We start from the raw sequence: 17192 nt of genomic DNA, 5'->3' as shown, positions 1-17192 counted from the left end.
CGTTGTGGGCCGGTGGGCAGAGTACTTCGAAGACCTCCTCAATCCCACCAACATGCCTTCCATTCAGGAAGCTGAGCCTGGGGACTCTGGGTTGGGCTCTCCAATCTCTGGGGGCGAGGTCGCCGAGGTGGTTAAAAAGCTCCTCGGTGGCAGGGCCCCGGGGGTGGATGAGATCCGCCCGGAGTTCCTTAAGGCTCTGGATGTTGTGGGGTTGTGTTGGTTGACGCGACTCTGCAATATTGCATGGACATCGGGGGCAGTTCCCCTGGATTGGCAGACTGGGGTGGTGGTCCCCCTGTTCAAAAAGGGCGACCGGAGGGTGTGCTCCAATTATAGAGGGGTCACACTCTTAAGCCTCCCTGGCAAGGTCTATTCAGGGGTCCTGGAGAGGAGGGTCCGTCGGATAGTCGAACCTCGGATCCAGGAAGAGCAGTGTGGTTTTCGTCCTGGTCGTGGAACACTGGACCAGCTCTACACCCTCAGCAGGGTCCTGGATGGTGCATGGGAGTTTGCCCAACCGGTCTACATGTGTTTTGTGGACTTGGAGAAGGCGTTCGACCGTGTCCCTCGGGGAGCCCTGTGGGGGGTTCTCCGGGAGTATGGGGTACCGGGCCCTTTGATACGGGCTGTCAGGTCCCTGTATGACCGGTGTCAGAGTCTGGTCCGCATTGCCGGCAGTAAGTCGGGCTCGTTTCCGGTGAGAGTTGGACTCCGCCAGGGCTGCCCTTTGTCACCGATTCTGTTCATCACTTTCATGGACAGAATTTCTAGACCAGCCAAGGTGTTGAGGGGATCCGATTTGGTGGCCTTAGGATCTCATCTCTGCTTTTCGCAGACGATGTGGTCCTTTTGGCTTCATCAGATCGTGATCTGCAGCTCTCGCTGGAGCGGTTCGCAGCCGAGTGTGAAGCGGCTGGGATGAGGATCAGTGCCTCCAAATCCGAGGCCAGGGTCTTGAGCCGGAAAAGGGTAGAGTGCCTTCTCCGGGTCAGGGGGGGTGTCCTGCCCCAAGTGGAGGAGTTTAAGTATCTCGGGATCTTGTTCACGAATGGGGGAAGAAGGGAGCGGGAGATCGACAGGCGGATTGGCGCAGCGTCTGCTGTCAAGCGGGCGCTGTACCGGTCCGTCGTGGTGAAGAGAGAGCTGAGCCAAAAAGCGAAGCTCTCGATTTACCGGTCGATCTACGTTCCCACCCTCATCTATGGTCATGAGCTTTGGGTCATGACCGAAAGAACGAGATCATGGATACAAGCGGCCGAAATGGGTTTTCTCCGTAGGGTGGCTGGGCTCTCCCTTAGAGATAGGGTGAGAAGCTCAGTCATCCGGGAGGGACTCAGAGTAGAGCCGCTGCTCCTTCACATCGAGAGGAGCCAGTTGAGGTGGCTTGGGCATCTGGTCAGGATGCCTCCTGGACGCCTCCCTGGTGAGGTGTTCCGGGCACGTCCCACCGGGAGGAGGCCCCGGGGAAGAACCAGGACACGCTGGAGAGACGATGTCTCTCGGCTGGCCTGGGAACGCCTCGGGATTCCCCCGGAAGAGCTGGAAGAAGTGGCCGGGGAGAGGGAAGTCTGGGCCTCCCTTCTGAAGCTGCTACCCCCGCGACCCGACCTCGGATAAGCGGAAGAAGATGGATGGATGGATGGATGGATGAAAATTTAAAGTTTCAAATGATAATTTTTGGAAAACATCTTTGCTGTTGTCTGATCTGCTGCTCCCCCTTCATGGCTGACTGATCGATTGGCTGATTGATTAAAACTTACCGCTGATCCATTTTGCCTCCGGATTGTGGATCTGGAAGCTCTTCTGGAAAAGGTCATCCAGAGCCAGCGGCGTGACCAGCGGCTTACCTGACCCATCTGAGAGCAGGAAGGAGAAATGAGCGTTCAGCGGAGGAGAGAAGCGGCTGCTGCCATCGACTCACCTTGAGACAGCAGGACTATGGAGAGGCCGATGCAGGAAAGGATGGCCATGATGACCATCAGCGAGATGCCGATCCCCTTCCAGTTCCTGTCGGGTCCGATCAGCCCGATGTCCTGATGAACAGGAAGGAAGGACTTCATTAACTACAGGAAAAAACGACGAGTTTACATTGATCTGAGAGCCTGAGGGGAAACATTACTGCCAAACATAACAGCAGGAAGATGGTTATTTAGCCGGTAAGGAGCTCCTGATAGCTGCTCCTGTTAGCCGCTACTGTTAGCTGCTCCTATTAGCATCTCTCATTAGCTGTTCCTATTAGTAGCTCCTGTTAGCAGCTCCTGTTAGCAGCTCCGTCTCCGGCTGCAATGTGAACAGTCCAGAGGATCAGTGGGAGGAAAAGTTGGGTCCAGGTTTAATGAATTAATCTGACGTTCCTCCCAAAGTGAGTTTCTGCCTCCAGACTCATTTGCAGAGGTGAGCGGCGCAGATTGAGGTCAGTAGATGCTATCGGCCTGCCGCCTCTCCAACCACCTTTTTAATTAAAAGCTGCTTTTCCCTTTCCCTGAAACTGAAAGTTAAATCTGTTTCCAGGACGGATATCATTTGATTAATCTGCAGTAATAATTGAGAAAAAATATATTGGGAAATCAAACAGACATTTGAAGGAGGATTTCTGCAGAGAAAATTCATTTCAGGACAGAAATGGCTGAAAGGTCAGAACAAACAGCAGCAGATATTATTAGTTGGGATCAATAAAGTATTTTGAATATGATCCATCATTTCATCTGTTCATCATTCATTCATTTTGCTGAATATCTTGCATATTAAATCGAATTCATAACTCATCAAATGAATCCAGCTGCATCGTTCCCTCCAGTCCTGTTCAGCCCGCTTCAATCTGACTCCAGTCTGTCTGCCTAGTCAAAGTCCGGTTCAGTTGGTGAGGCGTGAATGCTAATCGACCTTTGACCTCTGGTCCTCCAAACCTCAGTCTGGGTTCAGTTTGAATGTAAACTCCAAGCGGACTAGAGACCGCTCCAAAAGCAGAAAGTGGACACAGCGCAGGGCATTCTGGGTAAATCTAACCAAAGCTAGAGTGCTAGCCTAGCGCTAGCAGCAGAAATGGCTCCTGGTCTAACCCTCCAACACTAAAATTTGACGCCTCCGTCTTGTTTCCATCTGGTGAAGAAGGAAGTTGCTCTCAGTGTCTTCAGAGGTTTTTGTGTCGTTTCCTTCAGTGGTTCTTGGTGCAGCGCCCCCACAGGCCAGGAGGGGAACATTTTGGTTTGGGTCAGAGCAGAGAGAAAGAGAACCACAGCAGCTGGAGCTGGAGCAGATGTTCTGGTTCCAGTAGAACCGGGTCGATCGCACCATCAGGAGGAAACCAGACTGAGTTATCATCATGATGTTCTCTGAGTGGAAAGTTGAAAATGTCTCCATCTAGTGGTCTGTTGTGACCTGTAATTTGTCATGGTTTTTACAAGATGGACGGTATTTGGTTAACTCGCCATCTGGTTGTTAGAAAGACACTCATTTCATTTAAGCATCCCATAATTTAATCATTTTCTGATCTGCTCTGACACAAACACTCAGGGATTCGTTTCCAGGCGGTCGCCCGCCGATCAATTCACCCAATCAATTAAAGTCATCAGTTTTTATGAAAACAGCCTGGAGGAAGAACTGATTGATTCCAGTTAATGTGGACATAATTATTCCTCTGAGGCCGGCAGCGCTAAGCTAAGGCTCAGCTAAGCTTCCAGGAAACATGTCATCTTCATTGTTCTCCTCTTCCTCCATCAGCATGACTCTACTTCCTGTTTCCTTCATTTGCTCTGTGGTCTGATGCCTCCCGTGGCGCCGCCTCGGGCCTCCAGGTGGCGCTCTGCTCACACGTTCAGACTGACAGAAACATGTTTGACTTGATTCTGTTCAGGATCATCACTGACTGAGGAAACCTGGAGAATGAAAGCTTCAGGTATCTGATGGAGCAGAGGAGACGTTCCTCCGTCTGGTGACCTCCAGCTGCTGAGGTCAGACGGGTCAGCAGGGAACAACCTTCATCGCTGAACCCAGAGCTGCAGTGATGAGGAGGAGGAGGAGATCAGAGCGTTAGCTTAGCAGATGATGTAGCTCAGTTAGCGTCTCCCAGGAAAATGACTTCACTGAGGTCGGAGTTATGATAATTTAATTATTTTCACAATAAAAGCCTTCATTTGCATGGATTTTAACAGTGGACTCTCACCTATTTATGGATTTGATTCTGAAATATTTTAAGAAAAAGCAGATTTCTGTTTGTGCTTCGTCTCTTGAAAATGAATCAGCAGAACCAAACGCCGACTTTATGGAGACACAAAGATAAAAGTTTTACTGATGTTTTATGGGACGAAGCTGCAGCATTAAATAATATTACCTCCATTTTTATAGTTCCACTAAAATGTCAGTTTTTATTTTAAATATTATTGCTGAAGGGCTTAAAAGGTTTTAAAATGCTTGTCTAAATCTGAGTTTCCATCCAGCAGGTGAGTTTTATTCAACATGCAGCTTCAGAGACGTGCCCCGCTGCAGCGCCCCCGTGTGGACGCAGGAGTGATGAGCAGAAAACAGAGCAGTTACAAACTAACAGCATTTATTTTATTTAGGCTGACGTAAAAATACTAATGGAGATTCATTTTTCAGTCATATTTTCACCATTCATTTAGAAACATCTCAGCTCCACACTAAATGTTTAGCTCTGAGCTAAACATGTAGCACAGACATAGTTAGCTTGCTCAAGCTAACTAACCCTGAGCTAGCGGGCCTGTGTAATAGAGCTATATATTAATTTAGCTCAGAAATAGTTACCAAGTTATTGGCTAGCTATAAATTTAGCGCAGCTTTATGGAATAATTAACTATTTCTTAACTAAAAATTGGAATAATATTTCTTGGACAGATTTAGCTTGTAACTAAATATTTAGAAATGGTTAATAACCTAACCTCACTCTATTCACATGAAAGATAATTAAAATCATGTTTTGTTTTGACCACATATTTAGCTCAGAGCTCAACTAAGTAGCTAGCATAATTATTTAGCTGTTTAGTTTGAGCTATTCATTTAGCTTGAAGCTAAAGCTAATATGCTAACTTAATATTTAATTAGAAATTGTGACATTTATTTCTCTTCCGCCCAAATTATTGTTAATTTCCTTTCAGGTCTGAAATTCTTCCATCATTTATTATTTAAGCAGATTTTCATATTAGTAACACCTTTAGTCTGAATTAATGTTAATAATAATTCCTTTGGCAGCCGTTATATTTTTCCAAAGCTTCTGTTTTAGCTCTGGGAGGCTGAGGTTTGTCGGGTAGCAGAACCCGGTAAGGTCCGATTAACTGGACCACCGCAGCTTCTGATGGCAGATCTGAAATGATCCAGTAAATAACTCCCAGCTGATTCTGGAACAGCAGACCATAAAGACGAGATTTTACCAAATTCATGTGAATAAAAGTCCAAGCTGTGGTTCTGAAGGTTCTGCTGCATCACCATCATGGCTGTTGATCTGCTCCTGCAGCGGGAAGCGGGCCGGTTCCTCCCAGCAGAACCTGCTGCTGGTCGGCAGCTCAGGCATGAATAATAGATCCTCACATCAAACAAGAGGCCTCGCTCTCTTTTTTTACACTGTGTAGTTTTTCTAAAGATTGAGATGCAATGAGAAACCTGTAACGCCGCTTTTGCCGTTTGTTTATTGTTGCCATGGTTACCTAGACATTCGCAAGAGAAGTCGCTGTTTGTGGTCAACCATGGTTACTTTAAGGTACGTCAGGTGTCTGTAAGATGTTTCTTATAATTTATGTAGATTGAAATCATTTGTTTGATAAAACAGCAAACCTGAAGTGAACTGAGAGTCCATTTCCTCAGGACGGGTCCATAAAGACCAGAGCTGCAGCTGTTTTTCTTCAGGCTTGTTTTGCAGCTCATCTCCACAATGTCTGCGTTTAGATGCTGAGTCAAAGCCCCGTATGGTGCAGATATGTTTAGTTTTTTCCTGAATGTGAATGAATCAGGGATTATTTTCTATTACACTGTTAGATCATTTGTATTATTCCTTTAACCTGTGGCTAGCCAGATGTCTCAGAAGGCCCAGTCATCGAACTGCTCCCAGTTTGACCAGCAGGCTGAACCCTGCCTGTGCTCTGTGTCGCCAGTATAATATAAATACATTTGTAATGTACTGTACACTTTTCTCTTTCACTTTTTGTGTATTTTAAGTGAAATATCTCATTTGAAGTATTAAGGTATTATGACAGTTTATGTAAAGAAATGAAAAATAATTTAGTCTGTTAGATTTTGTTCACACTATAGCACAGTTGACATATTACACCGTAATAAATATGTATTTTTTTTTTACCCCTCCAGGGTATTTTGTGGCTCTAATGTCCCTTATATGACAGCAGGCTGACAGGAAGGAAAGGAGAGGGGGGAAGACATGCGGCAAATGTCGCCGAGTCCAGGAATCGAACCCGTGACGGCCGCGTCGAGGACTCAAGGCCTCCAAACGTGGGTCGTGCCACCCCCTACGCCACCACAGCACGCCAATAAATATTTTTTTTAAACTAAAAATATGTAGCTAAAGTTTGACAACTATTATCAAAGTTTGTCTTTACAATAAAATGCCTAAAAATTTAAATGAAGTTACGTTTTTTAATTCATATTTTGAAATAGCAAATGCACATTGAATTATGGAATTGTGTTAATATGTTCATGAATACATCACTGTAAAGGTGTGTGTGTGTTCATCAATAAAAACGATTTATCAGAATCAGCTGTATCAAATGTAATTATTGTGCCACAAAACAATGAAATAATCACGTCAAAAAGTTTGAAACGTCCTTTGTTTTTGTTTTTCATTCCTATATAATAATGTGTGAGAGATTGTGTCAGTGACATTCATTAACATAAAAATACTTTGCAGAACGACACTTTACGAAGTTCGGTCCATTTACCTCCATTAGCTTGCTGGCAGACAAGCCACTTCAATATGGCGGACGCTAAAACGTATCGCAACAACAAGCCGACCCGCTCAAGTGATAACTTTTGGTTCAAAAGCACTGTGGTCCAATCAGGGACATACCCTTTCTGTTTCCTTAATATTGTTGTGTTTTTCTAATTTGTAATTGGGGCCTGCCCATAGCAATGCATGGAGGCACCTATTATTCTACACCCAATAGAATGTCTCTTTATTTATTTATTTTTCTTCCATCACCGTTAATGCGGCTCGTACCGCTGCGTGCACCCCCACAAAAGTGGTATCAAAACGTGCGGCTCGATGCCGAGAAGGGAGCTATTATTTTTATAAGGAATTGGACTTACGATGGCGACATAAAAAGCGAAAAACGAGCCAAATTTCCAACTGCCAAAACGCAGAGCATAACTGACACCAACTGCTGCTTTTTTAGAGTGAGAAATGAAGAGAATTTTTGACCCCAAAATAATTTTGAAATCGCCCTCACGCCCACAAATATCGCCCAATTGGTATCAAACTCGGTCACGACATCGATACGCATGCCTGCTCCGGTAAAATGTTTTCGAAATTCTTCTAGGGCTTACGGTTTTCTGTCAAGGTGCTTCAGAGCAAAGTCATGCGACAGGATTTTCTGTCGCTCTCTCAGGCTCTCTCCCATGTATTTTCATATATTTCTCAAAAATTTCAGATCTCGGCACACCATTTTTTTCTCTCATCGCTGTTAATACTGTGAGTGACGTAGAGATATGAATCGCGGAACTATGGGAGACGACAAATAGCCCTCTCATATGCTTCAAACGGTTTTTCAATACGTCTCTCGGTTCCTGAACGGCAAGGAGTTGTTCGGACTGCTTTTTCCATATAAACCAATGGGGTGTCTCACAAAGATAGAATTTTTTGTCCACCTTTCTGTGTCACACACACATGACAGTTAGCAGAGGATTGATAACCATAGCAACGGAACACAGGAGGGGATTGGCTGCTGGTTAGGACTACAAATACGCATCACTGTAGTTCTAATCAATACTCAGTTAAAACAGAGGGCTGAGCTGCCATTTAGAGCTACAGGCTGTTTTGGACAGTAAATAACGGATTTAACTCAAACACTGTTAGACATTTTAATTAGTGTGATCATTTAATATGAAGCTTATGTTTTTTTTTCAAAATAAAAGCCTCAATATCCCCCTCAGGTTAATGCACCGCCTATGGCGGTGCAATAATACTACCATGCATTATATTTTTCTCTCAGGTTAGGGAACTGCCTTGCACAGCAAGGCAGTTCATTAGCATTAGCCTTTTACCTTAAATAAGCTATTAGCTATTTTCTTACTTATTAGCCATGTTTAATATACTGAGTGCAGTAAGTCAATTACAGACAACATTCTAATGATATGCCACATGCTATTGACAGCATTTAGAGAAAGATATGTTCAGCCTGCTTTGATCAGAAAAACTATCTGCTTCAAACAGAATCCTGTCTCTCCCTCTCTGTCTCACTCACATGACAGCTGAACTGCTCTTTAGAACTACAATGACTGAAGGTTAGAACTACAACATGGCGGACACTGAGTGCCTACAAAAGAGGTCTGAGCTGAATGTCAGAACTACAAACATGGTGGAACTGTCAGTTACTACAGAGGAGGACTGAGCTGGCCTTTAGAACTACTTGTGTTTTGGGCTTTTTATAACTGATTTTATCCAACCATTGTTACACATGGGTTTGGTGTGGCAATTTAAAAGTAAGCTTACTGAAAATTTCAAAATAAAAGCCTTGACAATTTTTACATCAGGTATTTGCTCTGTTGAGCTTTATATAACTGATTTAACCAAATGACTATTAGACATGGGATTAGTTTGGCCCTTTGAAATGAAGCTTAACAAAAATTTCAAAATAAAAGCCTTGAATATTTTTACATCATGTAATTGCTCTTTTTGGCTTTATGTGACTTTTTTATCCAAAGCACTGATACACATGGGATTAGTTTGGTCCTTTGAAATGAAGTTTAACAAAAATTTCAAAATAAAATTCTTGCCAATTTTTACATGAGATTATTGCTCTTTTGAGCATTATATAACGGATTTTATCCAATCACTGTTATACATGGGATTAGTTTGCACCTGGGAAATGAAGCTTAACAAAAATTTCAAAATAAAAGCCTTGAGAAATTTTACATTAGGTAATTGCTCTTTTGAGCATTATATAACTGATTTAACCCAATGACTATTAGACATGGGATTAGTGTGGACCTTTGAAATTAAGCTTAACAAAAATTTCAAAATAAAAGCCTCAACATGCCCCTGAGGTTAGTGCACCGCCGCAGGCGGTGCAATAATATTATTCTGCATTATCTTTTTCTCCAAGGTTAGGGAACTGCCTTGCGCAGCAAGGCAGTTCATTAGCATTAGCATTTTAGCTTAAATAAGCTATTAGCTATTTATTTGACTTATTAGCCATGTTTAGTATACTGAATGGAGTAAGTCCATTATAGAGAACATCCTAGTGATGTCCCACATGCTAGTGACAGCAATGATGCTAACATTAGCATTTTTGCTAATTTTAGCTGATACACTTACTTTATCATACTGAACGGTGCAAGTACATGTTAGTCAACATTCTTGTCATTGTCCTCATATGATTGCAGCTTTCTTTAGCATTGATGCTAATTTCTAGCATCATAACGCTGGGTCCAAACCGACGGGCTCACTTTGGCAGGCCCCGGTTAAATTTCTTCAGGAATTTTCTAGTTGTGCTATGTTAATGTTGAAGTGATTTGCACCTCAGGGACACCATAGAAACCTGATAGGAAGACTGATAAAACTGCTGCTGTATGTTTACATCTGATTCATTACATCTGGATTACCATAACAAACCTGAACATGAACATCTGGTCTAATATGAGCATTTACAGTTGCTGATTATCCATTAAAACAACATTATGTCATTAATAAACTGTTCAGATTCTGGGCTGCATTCAGGACACTGGTGGGCAGCTTTGTGGAGTGGTCTGACCAGAATCACCTGAGGCTCAACATTAGTAAGACCAGAGAGATGGTGATTGACTTCAGAAGGAAGAAGATACCTTCACGGCCACTAAAGGTCAAAGGGGAAGTGGTGGAGGAGGTGGAGGATTACAAATACCTGGGAGTTGTAATCGGCAACAGACTGGACTGGGCATCTAACACTGACGCTGTGTGCAGGAAGGGGATGAGCAGACTGTTAGCAGAGTCACCCTTCAGCACAGCGTTCAACGTGACAACATGAGACTCACAGGTTATGGCTTTCGTGTTGAACCCTCTTTGCATGAAGGACACACCTTTTATTGTACACGAGTGTTTTCAATTAGACAGGTCACGTGATGTGACTCACAATAATCCAATAATGATAAAAACAACAACAAATGAGAGCACAAAAACATTCATACTGTCTATTTTTTAAGGAAGATGAGATCCTTCAATGTGTGCAGCAAGATGTTGGAGACCTTTTATCACAGTGTTGTTGCCGGCGCCATCTTCTTTGCTGCTGTGTGTTGGGGAAGCAGCATCAGAGCCAGCGACTCTAATAGACTAGACAAAATCATCAGGAAAGCTGGCTCTGTACTGGGACTAAGGCTGGAGTCCCTGGAAACTGTGGTGGAGAGGAGGACACTGAAGAAGGTTCTGTCTATTATGGACAATAAACAGCAGCCTCTCCACAACATAGTGGACAGACAGCGGAGCACCTTCTCACATAGGCTGCTCCAGCTCCGCTGTTGTAGGGACAGATACAGGAAATCCTTCCTGCCACATGCCATCTCACTGTACAATAAAAGCTAAATCATTGTTCTGCACTAATCAGTCCGATTTCACACAACTGCACTGTGGCACACTGCTGTACATATATTTACAGATACATACTGTATCTGCATTTTGAATCTTTGCAAGGACTGCTCTAAGCTGCTTTTTATATTGACAGCATGTTATATTTTATTTTTATTTTATCTTGTCTCTATGCTGTAACTGCGAAATAATTTCCCTGCTGGGATGAATAAAGTTATTCTATGATCTATGATCTATGATGATCTATGATCTATCCAGAGTGACGCTGCCCCCTGCCGGCGGCGCCACGTCATTACCGCCTCCACACTGACCTACATCTGGCCAGATGTTGCAGATCGGCTTCATCAAACACTGCAGGGGAGAGACGGCAATCAGGACCGGTACTGCTTTGGTTCTGGTGGTTCTGGTGGTTCTGCTTTGGTTCATCAGCTTTGATAATATTTACATTTTTCTGTTTCTAACGTTTTTATTTTTCATTTTTACATTATTTGATTAATAATAAATATTCTTGATTACTTTAGTTCCCAGTTGTTTTTCCCCATTATTTTTGATTGAAGTGTAATTTTCTTTGATTGGTTCTAATTAAACATTCAGAAATCTTCTGAAGTGAAGAGAGAGAAACTCCTAAAGCTTCTCTCTTCTATCTCATTTTATTTCTCGTTTGTTTTCTGGGATTTTTTTTTTGTCGTTTTCGGCGTCGCCATGGCAGCCATCCCGCTGGTTTCTGTTCACCAGCAGAGAAACTCCTGAGCTCTGATCATGACTGGCAGGAAACATCAGCAGCCATGTTGGATATGCAACAGTTCACACTTCGCCGCCACAGAACATCAGAGACAAACGGCGCCTCGATGATCCCTGGAAATGATTCACAGAACAGAACCAAGGTTGACAGGAACCGACTGGACCCAACCGGACCCAACCGGACCTGCAGCAAGCGAGGCGGGTTCAGGGTCTAAAATGGGAAAACAGCAACGATGGAGACAGACCAAGTGAAGATTCAAATTGACAACCCACCAATTAAAGAAGAAACTCCTAGCTCTCAATGCTAACCCAGGGGTCACGCTAATGCTAAGCCAAGGGTCACGCTAATGCTAACCCAGGGGTCACGCTAATGCTAACCCAGGGGTCACGCTAATGCTAAGCCAAGGGTCACGCTAATGCTAACCAAACGGTCACGCTGACGCTAACCCAGGGGTCACGCTAATGCTAACCCAGGGGTCACGCTGACGCTAAGTCAAGGGTCACGCTAATGCAAAGTCCTTTCTTGCTAAATGCTAACCAGGTGACTGTTTAGGGCCTCCTAGCCACCAGGGGGCTTTAAACTGCCCGTTCAGCCTCATCTCAGAAAAGTTCAAATGTTCTATTTTTATCTGAAGTTATCTTATATATTTATTACATCTTTTATATGTTTAAAAAATAAACATTGAATGCAAATAAAACAAACTGCGATAACTAGTCCTGGTGTTTCTGGGTGCTGGTCAAATGACTGACAGCTGGCCGTCATTCCTATTAGCTGACAAAGTGGCATCCAAGAGACGCCTAGTGGCCCAGAAAAACAGAAGAAAAGGAAAATGCAAAAAGAAAAATGATCAAAGGTTAAAGGTGACACATTTGTTGCCGTTGTAGGCTGGATTATTTTGCTAGTAAGGTTTTGGCCTGCTAGCTAGACTCAGATTATTGCTATCTAGCTAGCTGAGATGAATAACTCAGCTTTAGCGTTGAATGTCAAACGTGATTCAGTCTGTGTTGCCATGGGAACATCTGACTCCAGACGTGTTTATTCAGTAGCCGTTTCTATAAAACTCTGAAAATATTCAGGATTTTTGTTGTAATAAAGTTTTAAAATGTGTAATTTTACCTGTAGCCTGTTTTTTGTGTGTTTCTCTGTTTGTCTCCCTGATAAACTGACCTAGTCAAAGCTTGAGACTGTTCTGAAGGCAAAGAGCTCGCATTACCCAGAATCCACCAGCAGGGTCACCATGCTCCCTCTCAGCAGATAGAGCTGCTTTATGCATTCAATGTTCAATGGGCTCTTTGCACCTGCCGCGCTGACGTCACAACCGCATGCGCAAATGCGTCTCTTTTTTCCGCTTTGAGTTACCATGACAGCTAGAAAAGACAAAGTCTTATTTCAGACGCAAATAAAACAATACTATGAACATTGCTGTCTTCCTAATATAATGGGCTTTTAAGTTTTCATGGATTTCCAAACGATCCTGAATTAAGAAGATGGTGGCTTGTAAATATCCGTCGCTACCAGTTAAAGCTAACGCAGCACAGCAAAGTTTACAGCCTTCACTTCACTCCGGATCAACTTCTTCAGCCTAAAGCAGAAGGTAAAGGAGCCTCCTGTGTTATTTCCATGGAATCACTTCTGTATTCAGCCTGAAAGAGTTTATGGGAACCAGAGAGCAGACCAGAACCAGACAGCCGAGCTACTGACCCGCCTGAACACACTGCTGGAAACACCGTCCTGCTTCACAAGAAACATGCTAAACTAATAAAGCGAAATAACAAGGAGACCTTAAGGAACACGGCCATATTTTTCTAAAAGCAACAACTGAACCTGAACCGTCAGCTGAACTAGAACTCCGACACCAGAGCTGCTCTACTGTTAAGCTATGGGCTTGTTGTTCCTCAGGCTTCAGAAGCAAAAAGCCTGAACCGTAAAATCCCCGTTACTTGGTCTCTGACACTAACGACAATAAACCACCTAATATACTTGAACACAAGGTAAAAACATTGTCCGTTAGAATGGATGAAAAATGTTTAGATACTTAGATAGCACATTTTTACAAGAAAATGTCAGAGAATATTTCCTACTAGCATAAGCTAAAGCTAATGTTAGCCAGTTTAAAGAAAGTAAAACTCACCTTCGTATCTGTGTATAACGAGGCGAACATCTTAAAACTTTTCTCCAGCTTATTGTCGGGGCTTCGGATCGATGTTCATCATTAACTGTTACCTTGGACACAACCAGTGGAAAGAGACATTTTCACAGAACTCGTGGTTTCTACTGGTTTGTACTGGTTTCGTGGTTTCTACTGGTTTGTACTGGTTTCGTGGTTTCTACTGGTTTGTACTGGTTTCGTGGTTTCTACTGGTTTGTACTGGTTTCGTGGTTTCTACTGGTTTGTACTGGTTTCGTGGTTTCTACTGGTTTGTACTGGTTTCGTGGTTTCTACTGGTTTGTACTGGTTTCGTGGTTTCTACTGGTTTGTACTGGTTTCGTGGTTTCTACTGGTTTGTACTGGTTTCGTGGTTTCTACTGGTTTGTACTGGTTTCGTGGTTTCTACTGGCAGCTCAGCTCTGGTTTTCTTGCTGCCACCAAACTGTGTGAAACCTGATTATTGAAGCTTAATTTCTAGTCGGTGCAGGTTCTTCATTCCTGGATCCTCCCAGCTTGGCCCAGATTCCTAGTTCAGAACAGAACCGAACCCGGCCGGTTCTGCTGATCAGAACCAGCAGCTGGTCTGGATCAAAGCCTGCACTCTGACAGTTTCTTCCTTTATGAATATATTTCTGTTTTCTGAAGCTGGTAAAAATAACTGAGGTTTGCTAAATTAAACTTCCTGAAGTGAAACGATTGTTTTTTGTTGCTTCTGCGTTTGATTCAGGAAATAAAGAGTTTCTATTATTAGAGCAGCATGAAGAGAACCATTAATATTATTACTTTTATTATTAGCTCCAACGTGTCAAATCCTGACCAGTTCTCTCAGGTTTTTCCAGAATGTTTCCCAATTTGAGCGTCTGACTCTGGTTCTCCTGATCTGTCCTCACTTTATTCTCCTACTACTCTGCTATTATTTCCTGTTATGTTTTATTTCCTGCTGCTTCTGATCTGGAATCTGATTGTCTGTGATACCAGGCTGCTGGGACTGACTCGGTTCTGGATCTGGTTCAGGTTCAGGACTGCTCCTGTTAAAGGGGAGGTTTTCCTCTCCACCATCGCCCCCTGCTGGTCAGGAGGTCTGGTGTGCGGGTCAAGTGTTTCTATAGAAACCTTTTACTAATCTGAATAATAAACTGGAAGTTCTTTGAGACATTATTAGAAATAAACTGAATTAAATTATTGATGCATTTTAATTAAAACACCCACAGTTACTGAAAAATCCAACATTTCTCCTAATTCCACGTCAGGAATTATTCGTCTCTTCAGCTGAACCGTTTTGAATGAAATCGGAGGAATTAAAATCAAAGTTGCATTTAAAGTTTGCAGAGATGAAATTTAATATCAGAGAAGAAGAAGCGGCTTTGGGGAGTTTCTTAATTAGCTGAATCACTTTAATGAAGCAGCAACACATGAATAATCCTCCACTAGAACCATCAGCTGATCATCGATCATCAGCAGATTATTGATCATCAGCTGATCATCGATCATCAGCAGATTATTGAACAGCGGCCTGAGGGAGGCTAATGCTGTTAGCATGTTAATGATCCTTATTGAAATTTAACTCCATTTAAAGCGTTTAAAGTAAATTAACTTGTTCATTAAAGAGCATTTCTACCTTAATGTTAAATGATTTAATCTCCTTATTTTATTGTAGTTGTTCAGTTACAAATAAAGTTTTAATATTTTATTCATGAAGTTTCTATGAAATATAGAAACTTTTTAACCAACATGAGTAAAAAGCTGAACTCTGATAATGAGGATTAATTGATTTAATTTAGAGTCAGAACCGTCAGAATCAGAACCGTCAGAATCAGAACCGTCAGCGTCTCTGTCTGTAGAAAAACCAGCAGCGACTTTAAGATGTTCCGTTTTAATCCATAAATCCTCAGAACTTCAGTCTGAAATCTTCCTCCACTCTGACGAACTTCCAGCGGCTCGGTTCCGTTCGGTCCGGTCCGGGTCAGAGCGGCAGCAGGTCAATATTAAATCTGAATAAGTGCAGAGCCATGAATTATTGATGCAGTCCCAGAAGTTCTCCATGTTCTCCTCTCAGCCCGACCCGGGTCAGCAGAACCCGAACCGAACCCACCAGACACATTCACCGCCTTCAATCGAAGTTTGAGCAACTTTCTGGGACTTGAGGGAGCGGCCTGCAGCAACTCACCTTAGGGTCAGAGGTCAGAGGTCAGCTTACCTTCTCGTCCAGGGAGAAGCTCCCGGTGTGCTGCGCGGCTCCGGCGCTCTGGTTCATGGCTCCGCGGTTCCGCCGCTGCGCTGCTCCGGATGCTGCTGCGGGGTTCGGGATGCAGCTCGGAGTGGAGCCGCTGCTGGACGCTCCGCCTCCGGCCGCGCTCTCACGCAGCCAATGATGCGGGGCGGCGGAGCGGCGGGGCGGCGGGGCGGCGGAGCGGCGGAGCGTTAATGCCGCTGCGCCAGCTGTTCCCTCAGCTGTAGATGAAATCACACGGAAAGGTTTAAGGTCCACGAAGAGGTTTGTGTTTGTTTGTTGGATCAGAACCAGAACAACAGAAATCTGTTAAATCCACAGAGAGAGATTACATAATCTGAAACAATAAGTGACTTCAGCTCTGAAACCAACAGATAATAATAATAATAATAATAAATCTTTCTAAGTGAGGGAGCCAGAGTAATGGTTCAGAGAAAAAGTATATTTTATAAAAATACACAGAAAAAGTCTGTTAGACCATCAAGATCATCAAAAATCAAAAATAATTCAGATCCTAACAGCTGGAATAAACTCCATATTAGCACATTTCATTTGATGAACATTTTGTTTCCTTGTTCATTTTTATTTTGTATTTTCTGTGGAATAGTTTTGGATATATTTGTCTGAATTATCTTGAATATATATTTGTATAAAACTCAATGTTTTTAAGAATATTACAGACATTAATTTGTGATGAATTTCACTAACGCACTAAAAGTGTTTCTGGGCTCTGCAGAACTTTTTCCTTCTGCTTGGTCAGTTTGATCTGGACCTAACAGAACCTCTTTCAAAAAACACCTGGCCTAGTTAAAGCACAGCTCTCCAAAACAACTTCACCTGCTGCCTGCTGGAAGCTTTGGCAGGTGAGCTTTGGTTAGCATGTTAGCTCTCCAAGCTCGGCAGAAACAGGCCGGCTAGCAGCTGTGGCTAACCTGGCTAAGTGGATAATCCCTGTGGTAATCTGGGAGCAGAGAGCAGCTGGACTGATGTAACAGATTATTTCTCCCTGTGAGCTCGCCGTCTCTGTTCCACCTCACTGATCGGTTTCATCTCTGGCTTCACGCTGCCATGACACAACCTGCTCCCTTCATCTGCCATCGGTTGCTGCAGAGCGTTGCCGTGTTGCATTGCTGCGTTGCCCTGACCTCACACTCAGCAGCAGGATCATTAATAAATTATTCTGTGCATCTCCGTCGTCCTTTCCTTCCTGTTGCCGGGCAGATTACACTCTGACCGGCTCAGCACTTATCTTCTGTTTTCACCATTTCTTTATTTAAACAATAAACTTTTTATTTTATTATTTTGAATTTGTTTTTTCAGATGAATATTTCTGTTT

At 43.3% G+C, this 17192-nt stretch overlaps 1 protein-coding gene across 2 annotated transcripts in view; it reads right to left on the bottom strand.

Annotated features, from left to right (window-relative positions):
• The window catches only part of LOC114147765 (inactive dipeptidyl peptidase 10-like), a 45770-nt gene extending 29710 nt beyond the window's left edge, over positions 1-16060 (bottom strand). The window contains exons 1-3 of one of the 2 annotated variants that reach the window (XM_028022370.1): positions 15824-16060; positions 1922-2033; positions 1761-1856 (exon numbers count right to left, since the gene is read on the bottom strand). In XM_028022370.1, coding sequence (XP_027878171.1) covers positions 1761-1856; positions 1922-2033; positions 15824-15880 — 265 coding nt within the window. In that variant the 5' untranslated portion in view covers positions 15881-16060. Of the gene's footprint in view, positions 1-1760; positions 1857-1921; positions 2034-5384; positions 6005-15823 lie in introns of those variants that run through there. The other variant, XM_028022371.1, reaches the window with a different exon arrangement.
• Positions 16061-17192: the final 1132 nt, after the last annotated feature.

The sequence above is a fragment of the Xiphophorus couchianus genome, chromosome 7, assembly GCF_001444195.1.
Source record: "Xiphophorus couchianus chromosome 7, X_couchianus-1.0, whole genome shotgun sequence".
NCBI lineage: Eukaryota > Metazoa > Chordata > Actinopteri > Cyprinodontiformes > Poeciliidae > Xiphophorus > Xiphophorus couchianus.
This window is presented reverse-complemented; position numbering and strand designations above follow the sequence as displayed.